The following is a 15,337-nucleotide window of genomic DNA, read 5'->3' on the forward strand; positions in this document are numbered from 1 at the left end:
TCCCGGTTCCCTCTGGAAGAGGCCCTGAGCCACCCTGCAGCAGCCTGAATGCAGCCCTGTCCCCTCCCAAGGCCCCGCGCAGCCCCCGGGTCAGCAGGGAACTGTACTGGGGGTTGAAAGAGGTGGGCAACAGAAAGTATATCTGGGTCGGAATGGTGGGGGTACCTGTCAGGGCCTCAGGGAGGCTCATTTCCTTTCCCACCAGTGATTCGGGGCAACTTGGGCAGCAAACTGACCCCAATTTGGTCAGAGGATCCTTCCTGCTGACAAGCCTCCTCGGCCCTTCTCTGGCCCCAAAACCACGGGGACATTTTCCAGACCCCAAAATGGACCCAGATCTGACGATCCGCCCCCACCCCGCAGTGAGTCCCAACAGCCCCATAGGGTTCTGTGTGGCCTGGAGGTGGGGGGTTGGGGGCCCTCTCTACGCCCCCCTCTCCGTGGAGCCACCCCACCCCTCCCTCCCCCGTGGCCTCCCCTCCCTCCTTGGGCACCGTTGGGGTCTCCTGGGCAGGACTTCCCTTCAGGAGGGCCCCCATACGGCGGGGCGACCCCTCACCCGCCCCTCGGACCCATGGCCCTGAGCTTCTGTTGGCCCTGGAGGCCCGCAGCGAGAGGATGCGCCGTCCGCCCATGGAGTCAGCGGGGCCCTGCGGAAGCGGGCAGGGACTCACCCAACCTGTGGCCGCGCCCTCCGCTCACCTGGCCCTTGGCCCAGAGGCACCTGGCCTCCGGGGCTGTTCGCGGGGCGGGCCTCGCTCAACGGTGCGCTGAAGGGGGTGGGGGTGGAAGCGATCGGGAGCCGGGCGGAACTGAATTCGAATTCCAGCTCTGCCATTACCAGCAGGGTGATCTTGGGTAAGTTACTTCTCCTTCCTGGGTGTCAGTTTTCTCATCTGTGAAACGGGAATAATAATAGTAACTCTTCCGGTCGGATGGCTGAAAGGGTCTAATGATAAGCGCCTGGAAGAAGCGCCCTGACTTCTCAGGAGCCAGCCAAGTCACTCCCTTTCTCCAACACCCTCACCGCGCCCCCCCCCCGGCCCCACCCCTGCGGCCTCCTGAGCCCCTGTCCTGCGCATGGCCCGATCACCCTCAGGCCTCCCTCATCCTCTGTCCCTCTCCCCTTCTCTGCGCTCCCCTAAGAAGGCTGGCGGCACCTCTGACCACGCGGGCTGGGTTTAAACTGCGGGAAGAATCTTCAAAGAGAGGGTACTGGGTGGAGGTAGGACTGGTCTCCAGCTTTGGGAGACTGGTAGGGGCCGGAGTGGCCACACTTGGAGCTGGATAAGCCACCAGTCCCCACCTAACCCTAACCCCCCACACACACCCCACCCTGCTTTGAGTCTGCCCTCATCAAGGAAATGCATTTGTAACTCCAAGATTTTAAAAAGCCAGTACCATCTCCGGCACTTCCTCCCACCTTTCCACTAGCCCTGGACATAGTCAAAAACAACAGGAAGGCATGAGGTGGGAGGGACCACTGATTTACCCAATCACCTGGGAGAGGCATGTGACGGCCCCTGTACTGTCCAAGATTCTATTTGTCATCAGGTTCAGGACCCAATTTGTAGAAGCTCACCAGGGAGAGCCTCTACTGGCTGAGCCGGCAGGACCAGAGCTAGGCCAGGAAGACGCCCCTGGAACACTTTCTGCCTTGATCTCTAGCAGATAACTTTAATCTCCTCCACCCGGTTGGATTTCATTCTCCAGGTGATGGGGGAAACAGTCTGCTTCCAGACTCACATCCCTATATTTAGCCGCCTTGGAGAAAAAGAATGTTTTCCTCACCCTATTCTCACTCCTGCTTGGTCCACGATTTCCCAGGGAAGCATTCTAATAAGCTCAGCTCGGGTCACATGCTCATTCCACTCTGGTCAGAAAAGGTTAAGTCAGCTGTGGGTTAGGGTTTAGGGTTAGGTTTAGGGGTTAGGATTAGGTCATTGAGAAGCCAGCAATTTGGATCACCTATCGGGAGCAACATAAGAACTTTCTTAAAGGAAGAAGGATGGTGTTCTCAGAAGAAGGGAAAATTACAGCAGACCCTGACAGTGTTTTCATATGCACTGTTATATAATACTTTAGATATCATTACACAGTAAATCCAAATGACAGGCATTATCATCCTCATATTGCAGATGAAGAAACTGAGTCTCAGGTTAAGAACTTGCCCAAAAGATCATGGATGGTTGCTAAAAACATTAGCCTGTAGAAGAAAAGATTTGCATGGTGCTAGAATTTATCATCCCTAAAAATTACTAATTCACTAATTACAAAGGGAAAACACCTTTACATAGGAGTGATCTGGCAGTCGCTACCTTTAACAGGTGAACAAACAGCACTACTTAGGGTAGAATAATTTGACGTCAGTTGCCTACTGAGATGATACAGTATGGAGACATGACATGTGAGGTATTCTTGCTAAAAATGCTTAATCAAGCCACTAAACCTTGTTCCAGTTTAGAGGAAATGCAGGGGGTTGGGAAGAAAGTTAAATACCACCACAAGAGGGATGCCTGGGTGGCTCAGTCGGTTAAGCGTCTGCCTTCGGCTCAGGTCATGATCCCAGGGTCCTGGGATCAAGTCCCACATTGGGCTCCTTGCTGAGCGGGGAGCCTGCTTCTCCCTCTGCCTGCCTCTATCTCTCTCTCTTTGATAAATAAATAAAATCTAGGGGAAAAAAATACCACCACAGGAAAACAGACAAATCAGTTTTGTGGAAAATTCTAAAGGATAACTGTTCTTGACTCCTCCAAAGTCAAGGTCATTAAAAAAAAAAAAAAGGTAGAGGAACTACTCTAGATTAAAAGAAACTAAAGGGACCAAAAAAAAAAAAAAAAAAGAAACTAAAGGGACATAAAGCCAAATGTAATGTGACCCTTGATTTTTCCCCCCCAATTCAAAATAAAATAGCTATAAAACACATTCTTGGGGCAACTGGGGAAAGTCTGAATATGGACTGCATTTTAGACGGTATTAGGGAATTAAATTCTTTTTCTTAGGTATGTTAATTATATAGGAAAACAACCTTACTCTTAGAGAAGTGTTGCAATTATATAGGAAAACAACCTTACTCTTAGAGAAGCTCACTTTCAAATAATTCAGAAAAAAAGTATATGGATAGAATGCAGATATGGGAAAACAATAATAATTATTGATCTGAGTAGGGGATATGTAGGGTGTTCATTTATACTATTTTTCAACTTTTTGGTATATTGAAATCTCTCAGATAAAATTATTGTTGAAGAACATATAGGGGCACCTGGGTGGTTCAGATGGTTAAGCATCTGCCTTTGGCTCAGGTCATGATCTCAGGGTACTGGGATCAAGCCCCACATCGGCCTGCCTGCTCAGCCGGGAGTCTGCTTCTCTCCCCCCACTCCTGTTCTCTCACTTTCACTCTCTCCTCAAATAAATAAGTAAACTCTTGAAAAAAAAAATATATATATATACACACACACACACATACAGCTGGACCCTAAACTCAGGTGTATCATTCAGCTACACAGTATCTGAGTGCTTTCTCAAATGTCAGATACGGTGTTTGCTGCATACAGTCCTTGCCCTCATGGAGCTTGCAATCTAGCACAGAAACAGGTAACTGAATAAATCTTTTTTTTTTTAAGGTGATCAATGCACAAAAGCAGCATAGCATGCTACAAGGATTGCAGAGGACAATTCAGTTCAAAGGAAGACCTGCAAGGAGGCAGGATTTAGACGGAATCTTATCCCCGAAAGGGGGACTGCATTGTGCAAAGGTTTTTACTCGCTCTACAGCAAGCACTACTATACATGACACACACGTGTGCACATGCACACGGAAAAGTCTCACTTACCTTTGCTATGTGCAATGCACATAAATAATTTCTATCCCACTCTGATCCTGCCTACTTTTTTCTTTTACCCTCAGTGCTGGTTCCAACTCACTCAAAAAGATAAATTAATCTTTTTTTTTTCAAAGATTTTATTTATTTGACACAGAGAGATAGCCAGAGCAGGAACACAAGCAGGCGGAGGAGGAGAAGGAGAAGCAGGCTTCCCGCCGAGCAGGGCACCCGATATGGGGCTCGATCCCAGGACCCCGGGATCATGACCTGAGCCGAAGGCAGACGCTTAACGACTGAGCCACCAGGTGCCTCTATGATAAATTAATCTCATGACCCACTAGCTGCTTTGACCTACATTTGAAAAATACTTTGTTCAAGGACACAATGAATTTTAAAATGACTGGAAGGAGTAGCCCCAAGAGGACGGAAGAAATCAATGGGCAGAGCTGGGACGTGAAGGGTCTTGTAATTTCATCCTATGAGAGGTGAGATTAAAGCAGTCACGTTTGGGTCCCAAGGCCCAAACTTCTCTTCCTCCTCCTATCTTCCCTTTGCACAAGACTCCTACCTCTTTAAGCAGAGCACAGGAAATGCCTCTCACTCAGGGGTCCCAAGGCTGTGTACACAGCATGGCCAGGGACTACCAGGCCCGCCCCCACTAGGACTGCAAATTTTAGAATGTGTGCACAGGTTTAGGTTATAGCCTCCTCTGGAAGCATTTTCATATTTTCCCAGGTCCAGGGTAGAGTTCAGGCAAGGGAAGAGTAACTGCCTGCTGGAAAATGGGGTGGAGTCCCCATGAGCTGGGGCTCTGACTTCCCCTACGCTCTGTGCTTCCTTGGGCCAGAGCTTCAAAGGGAAAATCCAAATCGCCCAAACTGCAGTTTTACCAGGTAACGAGCTGGGAAGTGAGCAGGTGCCTGCCCACCCCCCCCACCCCCCCACCCCCCCCACCCCCAGACCGAGCTTACTGCCCGCAGGGAATCCAATAGCTGGCCCCCTCCCACAGCTCCTTCCACCTGGGACACCCTCTCTCCACTTTCACATAGGAGCACTCCATACTCCCAGCGCCTTCCTCTTGCTAGCCCTTAGTGACTATGCCACAGATCCTATGCGGTCTTTTTGTGTCTTTTTCTCAGCACCTGTATATTGTATAGGTTCTCAACCTTGGGTGCACATTAGAATTACCTGGGAACTTGCAAAATCCCAATATCCAGGCCAGACTCCACACCATAAAATCTGTGCGATTGGAACGGAGGCATCAGTACTTTGAAAGTTCCCCAGGTGATTCCAGTATGCAACCTAAGTTACGAATTCCTGCACTACTGGGTCCTGTTGCAGCTAGGAGCCATGAGGGGGCAGGGAGGTGGGGTTACTATGGGGTCAGGTGACCAGCCATCCTGGTTTACACAGGACTGAGTATTTCCTGACATGGGACTTTCAGTACTAAGACTGAGAAAGTCCTGGCCAACAGCTGGGCTGAGTGGTTGCCCTTGTGTTTACCTGAGGTCTAAGGGCTTGGTCAATTGGCCACTTGTAATACTTGCGCCCAAAGAACCAGAACCCCACTTTAGTGGGTTTTTTTTTTTTAAACATTTTATTTCTTTACTTAATCTCTATAACCAACACGGGGCTTGAACTTACAACCCCGAGATCAAGAGTCACATGCTCTACTGACTGAGCCAGCCAGGCATCTCCCCAACTCCAACACACACCAACTTTGGTGCCTTTGATGCTGCTAGACAAACGCTTTTCTCCCCTTTCCTGGTCTCCACAGACACCTCTGCCTTTGGAGCCTGGCACGTGACCCCTGCTATTCTCTGCCAATCAGAATCCTGCCTATCAACCCCAACTCATCAAGCCTGCCTCATCCCTGAAGCCTCTCAAGACTCCACAGAAGGAAAGGGCCCTTTCTGTGGTGAAGGGAGTGGGGAAGGACTCAAGGAGGGTTGTGTGTCGAGTGGAGTAAGCAGGCACACTGGCTCAGAGCTCAGGCCTGACCTCACATAGTGCGAGTCCATACTCGGGACATCCAGAAGGCAAGGCGGTCCTTAGAGCAAGGTGACCCTCAGTGCTGATAATCACCTATCGATTACAGAGGAAGAAAAGTAGAGGAGTGCAGACAGGAGATCTGAGACAAGAAGATTTTGGTGTCTGGTAAACAGATTCATTCCAGAGCCATCCACTCAATATCTACTGTGTGCACAGTACCAGACCAGGCTTGGGGGCTACGGGACAGGCAATTTTCAATTTTAAGAGTCCACATTGTAAGTATAATTTTCACTGATATTTTAGATAATCATTAACCCAAACTAACTGGAGGAAAAATAACCTGATTTTTTTGTAAACAAAAATAACCCTTTACTTGGGGCACCTGGGTGGCTCAGTCAGTTAAGCGTCCGACTCTTGATCTCAGCTCAGGTCTTGATCTCAGGGTCATGAGTTTGACCCCTGCGTTTAAAAAAAAAAAAAAAAAAAGGCAAAAAAAAGCACTTACAACAAAGTAGGAATTTCTCTCAGATACCTGATCTAACAATATACTACCCAGTAGAGGTACATTTGGAATGTCTTTTAATGATTAAAATATTCATAGTAAATGGGTACTCAAAAGTTTGATGTTTTTCTTTTTTTTTAATTTTATGGGGGTGCCTATCTGGCTCAGCTAGCTGGTGGGGAGTGTAACTCTTGATCTTGGAGTCGTGAGTTTGAACCCCACACTGGGTGTAGAGATTTCTTAAAAATAAAAAATCTTTTAAAAAGTTTTATCCATTATGTAGCACACTATTCAACTGCTTTGCTATTCAACATTTTCCTCGATAATACACAGTAATGAAGCTCTGCCTCGGGTTATGATATAATTTTTCTTATAAAGGAGTTTGAACCGTGGCTTTTTCTCAAAGGAAATCTTAAAAATTATTGAGTTTTTTTTTTCAAAAACAGCCAGAAATTAACCACTTCTATCTAAACTTAAAATAACTGCATACTTGTTACAAGAACAGTAAGCATGCATTTGACTAGGATTCAATCAGAGAAGTAAAACTATGAGGAGACACACACACACACACACACACACACACACACACACACAGCCCAGCAAAGGCAGAGGATCCAGGGGAAGGTAGACCAGTTGCAGGCCCAGCTGCTGTGTCTCCCTAGTGAGCTGAGTCAGCTGATTAGCAACAACATGAATGAGCCACAAAATATAGTAACTGCTGCTTTTCTTCCACCTTCCTGGTCTAAGGATCTCCCTCTAGCCCACAAGAACCAAAAAATACAGGAAAGGGAATTATGGCAAATGTAGTTCAGCCTAGTTGACACATAACAAAGCCCGTAACATGTCATACTGAGAAATTGTTTGGTCTAGAAAATCTGCCCATTTATTAAGTTCATTTATGTCATATAAAACAAAAAGAGATTCAATAGTCTGCAGAACACTGAGGGGCGAAATGCTGGTCTAAGACCCAAGAGCCACTTCCATTAATAGTTACAACAAATTGAATAGATGAGATAGGAGAGTTACTGGGTTCAAAGGTCACCCTGCTACTTTCTTGACCTAGAAGTCTGAATCCAGAATTCCCTGATTCTTTCTTCCCTGGGATGGACCTAACTCATTCCATTTTCAGAGGACAACTATGAAGATTTGGAAAGCAAACCACAGAATCTCCCTCTGATGCAGATCTTCAACATCAAATAAGCAATAGTGCTAACTGAAGGTTCCGCTTAGCCATCACCTTGGTCATGCTGCATTATGTCCCTTTCACGCCCCTCTCTGACACACTCTCCTCCAAAGTGAATCTGCTGATGCTGAAACTCTCATCTAAAGGTTTTTGTGCATTGAACACACCCATGAGATTTGTCTACTATATGGATTTTCAGGTTTTAATAAGAGTTGGACCAGCACTGAAGGCCGTCCACCCTCACAAAACCTAAAGGGTTCTCCCCATTTGCAAGCTCTCTGACATTCAATCAGAGCTGAATTCTGACCAAAGGCTCTACCACCTTCATTTCATTCAGTTTCTCTTTTGTGTGGATTCCCAGATGATTGGAAAGGTATGAACTGTACTTGAAGGTTTTCCCACATTCTTTGTATTCAGCAGCTTTTACTCCACTGTGAGTTTTCTGGTGCTGAATAAGGTGAGAGTTCCGACTGAAGGCCTTCCCACATTCACAACATTCATAGGGTCTCTCTCCAGTGTGAATCCTGTGGTGTTTAATAAGAAGTGAACTCCTACTAAAAGATTTCCCACACTCACTGCAATCATAAGGAGTCTCCCCTGTGTGGACTCTCTGGTGTTCAATGAGGTGCGACTTACGACTGTTAAGTTTTCCCACAGTCACTGCCCTCATATGGTCTCTCTTTGGTGTGAACTTGCTGGTGTTCTATTAGAGTTGAGCTCTGGTAAAGGCCTTCCCACACTCGCTACATGCATAGAGTTTCTCCCTCATGTGGATTCTCTGGTGTCAAACAAGACTTGAGCTCCGACCAAAAGCTTTCCCACATTCATTGCACATATAAGGCAGCTCTCCTGTATGAATTATCTGATGCTGGAAGGTTTTTCCACAGTCACTACATTCATAGCGTTTCTCTTCAGTATGTATTCTTTGATGCTGAATAAGGTTCGAACTATGGCCAAAAGCTTTTCCACATTCATGACACTCATAAGGTTTCTCTTGTGTATGGATCCTTTCATGCTGAACAAGGTATGAGTTCCACCTGAGTAATTTTCCACAAATATTACACATTTGGGATTTCTCTTCAATTAAGAATTTGTGGCTGTTGGATAGTTTGTGATGTTACGAAAGTTTTGTCCATATTCACAGAGCCCCTTTTGTTTTGTTCACATTCATCTCCTTCGTGTAGTCGCAGCCCTACTTCAAGAATTTTCTGCTTTATAATTAATTGATCCTCAGTCCAGGTCTCACCATCTGACAGAAAATATAAAAAAGGTAAAATGTAACAAAAACTCCTGGTGGGGAACAGGATGATCAGAGTATCCCAGAAGTATTTGGTTCAAAAAAGTATGAAAAATGGCCTTGCAATATAGGGAAAAGATGGATACACGTTGAACAGATTTGGAGAAAGCGGTGGGGAAACTAAAATTCAGGTTTATATATGAAGTAGCTAACCAGACAGACATACTGGGATTAGCAGAAAAGGGAAGCAGAGTTTGAGGGAAGTGGAGTCATCTCAGAACTTTAGAAGGGAGATGCTGGGGGCTACATGTGGGGAGGGGCAGGGACCGAATAAAGAGGAGAACCTCACCCCAGAGGTTCTGCCCACATAGCACCCTGGCCACATGATCATCCCTGAGGTAACAGAGAAGATTCCCTTCGTGTAATCAGAGACCAACACCTTCCTCACCAGAGTATCTCTCTCTACACTCAGATGTTCACATGCTCACTCGTGAACACAGACACACTCAGACCTCATATGCATCTTTTAGAAATACTGCAAGTGGGGAAGATCTGATAAAGGAAGAGGGGGGAGAAGGAAAAGTTATTTATAATATGAAGCACAGGGTAGGGTACAGAGAAATATTCCCAAGTCGATTTCGACTCTAAGAGAATATACAAAAACAAATCCTGTACCCTGCGTTCAAGGGAGACAAGATAGAAAAACATCTCCTGTTTAATACATCTCTCCTCTTAACTGAAATATGGCTTACTAACGCTAGAGAGGTTGTTTTGCAATATTATTAGAGAAAGTAGGCCCACTGCTAAGAGGGATCTTTATGAAAGGAGGAGCTGCTGAGAAATAGCCAATGCAGCATTTCCAGCAGCAGTGAAAGCCTAACACAATAAACAGCCCTGATTTTATTTGTCAATGGTCATTTTCTTTAAGGAATTTAATAACCGTCTGTGATATCTTATCACAGAACCATATTTACACCTGTTCTCCACCTCTAACTATGCCCTCATCCTCTGTATGTTCAGTTTAGATATTGTCTTTTTTTTTCTTCTTTAAATTTTTTACTGTTAGGTTAATCACCATACATCACATCATTAGTTTTTGATGTAGTGTTCCGTGATTCATTGTTTGTGCATAACACCCAGTGCTCCACGCAGAACGTGCCCTCTTTAATACCCAACACCAGGCTAACCCATCCCCCCACCCCCCTCCCCTCTAGAACCCTCAGTTTGTTTTTCAGAGTCCATCGTTAGATATTGTGTTTTTAACAATTTTTTCCTTGTGATAAGAATTTTTAAGATCTTCTCTCTTAGTAACTTTCTAACACACAATACGGCATTATCAGCTATAATTGCCAGGTTGTACATTATTTATCTTATAACTGGAAGTTTCTACATTTTGACCCCCTTCACCCGATTCCCCCACTCCCATCCCCCCATGTCTGGCAACCACCAGTCTGTTTTCTGTGCCTGAGTTGCTTTTTTTTTTTTTTTTATTCCACATATAAGTGAGATCACACAGTATTTGTCTTTGTCTGATTTATTTCACTTAGTGTAATGCCCTCAAGGTCCATCCATGTTGTCGAAAATGGCAGGATTTCCTTCTTTTTACAGCTGTACAACATTCCACTGTGCATATTCACGTATATTTGTATGTACACCACATCTGCTTTATCCACTCATCCATCGATGGACACTTAGGCTGTTTCCATGTCTTGGCTACTGTACATAATGCTGCAATGAACACAGGGGTGCAGGTATCTTTTGAGACAGTGCTTTCATTTCCTTCAGATAAATACTCACAAGTGGAATTGACAGATCTTACGTAGTTCTATTGGTAGTTTCACCAGTTTACATCCTCGCCAACACGTGTTACTTCTTGTCTTTTAGGCGACAACCATTCTAACGGGTGTGAGGGATTACTGGCTTAATGTTTTACATCCGCTTGTACATGTGTTTAACTGTTTCTCTTATATGTCACACAAATTGCAAACAGTTGGAGAACACCGACTAGGTCTAAAAAGTTAGGTACCCAAAAAAAAGAGATAAAGGCATCAATCGAGTCTAAATATTAGCTAGGCAGCCAATTCTTTTTAGCAAGATACCATAATGAACTGGTACTATAAATTCGAGTCACTCACGATGCACAGTCCGACAGAACTTTCTGTGGTTATACAGCTGGTCCACATCTGCACTGTCCAATAGAGCAGCCAATGGCCACATGTGGCTACTGAGCACTGGAAATGTGGCCAGTGCAACTGAGCAGCTGAACTTTTAATTGTATTTGATTTTAATTAATTTCAATTTAATTAATGCATGTAGCTGGTGCTACACTAGTGGACAGCACAACTTAAGAGCTTTCTAAATCTGCCACATCTGTCCCCCAAACCTGGGGGCACCTAAACTTAGAAGCCCTTCAGAAAGTAAAAGATCAGGGGAGCCTGAGTGGCACAGTCATTTAAGCTTCCAACTCTTGGTTTGGGCTCAGGTCATGATCTCGGGGTCATGTGATCGAGCCCTCCATCGGGTTCTACACTCAGCTTGGAGTCTGCTATTCTCTCTCTCCCTCTGCCCCTCCCCCTGCTCTCTCTCTCTAAAATAAATAAAATAAAATCTTTTAAAAAAAATTGAAAGATCCATAGCCTGGGAATGCCTCCATTTGGACTTGGATTTGGAATACTTTATGAAGCAGGAGACGTGCTTTCTGTGGTTGGCTTGGGCAAATATTAAAATGAGGGTTTCTTCTACATCTTTCTGACCTGGCCCCTGTCTTCCCAGCCTCATTCCCATCTCCTCCCTTACACGAAGCCTCTTCTCCTTTCTGTTGGACCACACTATTTGTTCTCTCCCAACTTCTGAAGGCTTAAATGTTCTAGAGGATGCGCCTTTTACGTGGCCCACAGACAGAGAACTGACAGCCTGCCCGACATCTTCAAGAATGTAAATCCTACAGCTCTCAGGCCCTGTTCAATATCACTTTCTCCATTAAGCTGAAGGTGATCCTTCTCCCGTAACTCTTGAATCCTTCCCCTTACCAGTCCTGTGACACTTGACTCATTCACATTTATCTTACTGAGCACCAGCAACATGCCAGGAACAGTTCCAGGTGCTGAGATACATCAGGGGGTAAACAGGCAAAGACTCTGCCCTCTAAGATCTTCCATTATAGTAAGGGAGCTGGACAAGAAACCTTGTAAATTACATTCTAGCAGATGACACAGTGGTATAGAGACAAAAGCAAGGAAGGAGGTGTAGAGTGTCAGAGGGAGGGAGAGGGCAGAAGGGTTGCAATTTTACACCCCATGGTCAAAGAAGGACTAAGAAAATGACACTGAAGCAAAGACTTAAAGGAGATAAGGTTCCTGGGAAAGAGCATTACACATAGAAGAATTAGCAAGTGCAAAGGCCCTGGGTGTTCAAAGAGGCAAGTATGACTGGAACACAACGAGCGAGGGGAAGAGTAGTAAGAAATGAGGTCAGAGACATAAAAAGGTAATCAGAGAACACAGGGCCCAATAGGCTACTGTAAGAGGTATGCTTTTACTGAGTGAGATAGGAAGCCATGGGAGGCTTATGACCAGAGGAAGACAAAACCTGACATTTTAACCTGCCGGCTATGTTGGGAAGAGACAATAGGGAAGCAATGCCAGAGGCAGGACAACCAGCCAGGAGGCTACTGCCATAACCCAGGTGAGGGATGATGGCACCCTGGACCAAGATGGTAGCAGAGGTGGTAAGTACTGGGATTCTGGAAAAGAAATGCTGATGGTCGTGTGGACAAGATTACTGATTGATGGGTATGAATATGAGATAAAGCTTTCTCTCTGGGTTGAGAGGCTGGAGGGATTGTGTCCCCATCTCCTGAAATGGGGGATATTTATAACAGACTACAGCATCTTCAGTAATCTAAAAAGACATTTCTACGTGGCTCTCACACCAGTCTCTTCAGATCAGTATGTCTCCTCCTCCTGGCGTATGAGTATTTGTTATACTGTTCTTGCAACTCTCCGGTAGCTTTAGCATTTTTCAGAATAAAAAGGGAAGGGGTGACAACGAGCAGTGAGTCCTTTCTCTGCCCCCACATCCACTCAGTAAATAAGTACTATTGCTTCCACCTACAACACATTTCTTGGATTTTGTCCCTACCTTCCTGTTATCACTAGTAACGTCCTAAAGTCAGATCCTAATCACCTCACCTCCCATACCACACTCAACAAATCAGATTCTCTCCCTTGATATACAACGCTCACCGGCTGGCCGCCTATTAAGAAAAGCTAACATAACATACTTCAATATCTGCCAAACGAAAGCTAAGCTCTTTGCCTGGCATTCCTTTCGCACAGTCTTACTCCACTCTGCCTCACCGTCTCATCTCCTGTCACATCTTCTCCACAGTCCATGTGAACAGTTTCCTGAACGTGTATATCCGCACACCTGTACTTCTCTTCCACCTATCAAAATCCTATTCAATCTCCCAGACCCAGTTCAAGGCAGCCTCCTTCCTGAAACCTAACCCTACTCTAATCCCAGCTGGAAGTGAGCTCTCCTTTAAATCTCTAAAGCATTCGCTTCCTGTCTCCTTCATGGCATTTAGCCACATTGTCTTTGGGCCTCTCCTCAGAAGTATTTTTAGTTGTGTGTGTGTTCCCTTCAATTTATGCTGAAAGCATCTCTAGATTAAAAGATGTCTTCCATTTCTTTGTCTCCAAGCCCAGTGCTATGTAAAGAACCCTGCGCACATTCGGTGCTTCAAAATGCTCCTGATTATTTCCCAGCAATCAAGAGAAGAATCTGTAAGTCACTGAGGGTCCCAAATAGACCATTTATAAAAAGTCTTCAGGACTGAGGCTCAAATAGAATTCAGAGAGGTATATCTCCTCATAGGTCAGAGCCACTTACAGAAAAAATATCAAAAACGTGGATTCAAACTTGGTGGAGAGCAGGACCCTCTGGAATACCTCAGCAGACAGTGGCTGGTCTGAGACAGAGCTTGAGAAGCCCAAGAAGAGAGCAGCTGCCCCCTGAAATAAGCAAATCAAATGTGTCCCTGTGGTCAAAGGTTTAAAAAAAAAGTTTCTTCGCTGATCTGCTTCTAATTTAAAGGGAAGGGGTAAAAATCTATGCAGTTCTTCAAGTTTGTTTAACTACAAAGCCATGGGACCCCAAGTATATTTACTTCTAACAGTAGAAGAAATGAGCAATTCTTATTGTACTGGGTCCAATGGTGTCATTTCCCTGCCCCACCCACACTAATTCATGTCCAACTGGTACCTCAGAATATGACCTTGTTTGGAAGCCAAGCCTTTGCAGAGTTAAGATGAGGTCATAATGGATTAGGGTGGGTCCTAAATCCAATGACTGCCATCTATATAAGAGAAAGGAGAGGAAGATTCAGACATGGAAACACAACAGGAAAGAAGGCCATGTGACAACGGAGACACCGACTAAGTGATGCAGCCTTAAGCCAAGGAGCACCAAGGATTGCTGGGGACCATCAGAAGCTGGGAACAGCCAAGGAGGGATTCTTCCCTACAGGTTTCAGAGGTAGCACAGCCCTCATGGACTTCTAGCTTCCAAAACTGAGAGAATACCGTTCTGCTGTATTAAGCCATGAAGTTGTGGTAATTCGTTACAGAAGCCCTAGGAAACAAATACACTCCCTGTTTGATTTAACCAATCAGGAAACGTACATACCGTCTACTACGTGCAAGATACCGGTAGAGGGATTATAATGGTGCTTCAAAGCACAATTAGGAAGGACAACCCCTACCTAGGTGAGCTGGAGATGGAAGCCTCAAAGAATGACGTTGAGCTGGATCTTGAACTATGATCAGGATCAACAAGGTGAAGAGTATTCCAGACAAAAGTAATCACATCTGCTAAGGCTCAGCAACATAGAAGGGAACACTAAGTTCAAGGAATAGAAAACGAAAAACAAAAACAAAAACTCCATGTGAGTGAAATGTATGCCCCATGTGGGCAGGAAGCAGGAGATATAGCAGAAAAATAGAGTACAGCCAGACGGGGCACGTGGGTGGTTAAATGAGTCAAGCGTCCGACTCTTGATTTTGGATCTTGGGGTCCTGAGACTGAGCTCCACATCGGGCTCTTCGCTGAGCATGGAGTCTGCTTGGGACTCTCTCTCTCTCCCTCTGCCCCTGTCTCTGCTTGCGCTTTCTAGTGCTCTCAAAAAAAAAAAAAAAAAGAAAGAAGAAAAGAAAAATAGAGTAGAGCCAGATATGAAGAGGCATGTATACCACAGCCAGGGCTTTGGACAGAGACTGACATGATCAAATTTGTTCCCCAGGGAAATTCATTCTGGCAGCACAGTGGAGGACAGCCTAGAGTAGGGGCATGACCAATAGCACAGGGATGTGTCAACAATCCAAGAAAACTAGGATGGGCCTAAAATGAGGAAATGGCAATCATAGGCAACAGAATCAGGCCTTTCTGAAGAGAAACTGACAGATTTGGTGGCAGACTGAATACGGAGGGAAGGAGAATAGTAGAGTACAACTCCAAGTTTTCTAGCAGGGGGCGCCTGGGTGGCTCAGTCGTTGAGCGTCTGCCTTCGGCTCAGGTCATGACCCCAGGGTCCTGGG

General features: G+C 45.4%; 1 protein-coding gene across 3 annotated transcripts in view; it reads right to left on the reverse strand.

Annotated features, from left to right (window-relative positions):
* Positions 1-15,337, reverse strand: part of TMEM225B (transmembrane protein 225B) — a 31,778-nt gene that overhangs the window by 13,181 nt on the left and 3,260 nt on the right. For 2 of the 3 annotated variants that reach the window (XM_027610382.2, XM_027610384.2), the window contains exon 3: positions 675-896. In XM_027610382.2, the coding sequence (XP_027466183.1) occupies positions 675-838 (164 nt within the window). In that variant the 5' untranslated portion in view covers positions 839-896. Of the gene's footprint in view, positions 1-674; positions 897-15,337 lie in introns of those variants that run through there. The other variant, XM_027610385.1, reaches the window with a different exon arrangement.

Source organism: Zalophus californianus, chromosome 10 (assembly GCF_009762305.2).
Source record: "Zalophus californianus isolate mZalCal1 chromosome 10, mZalCal1.pri.v2, whole genome shotgun sequence".
NCBI lineage: Eukaryota > Metazoa > Chordata > Mammalia > Carnivora > Otariidae > Zalophus > Zalophus californianus.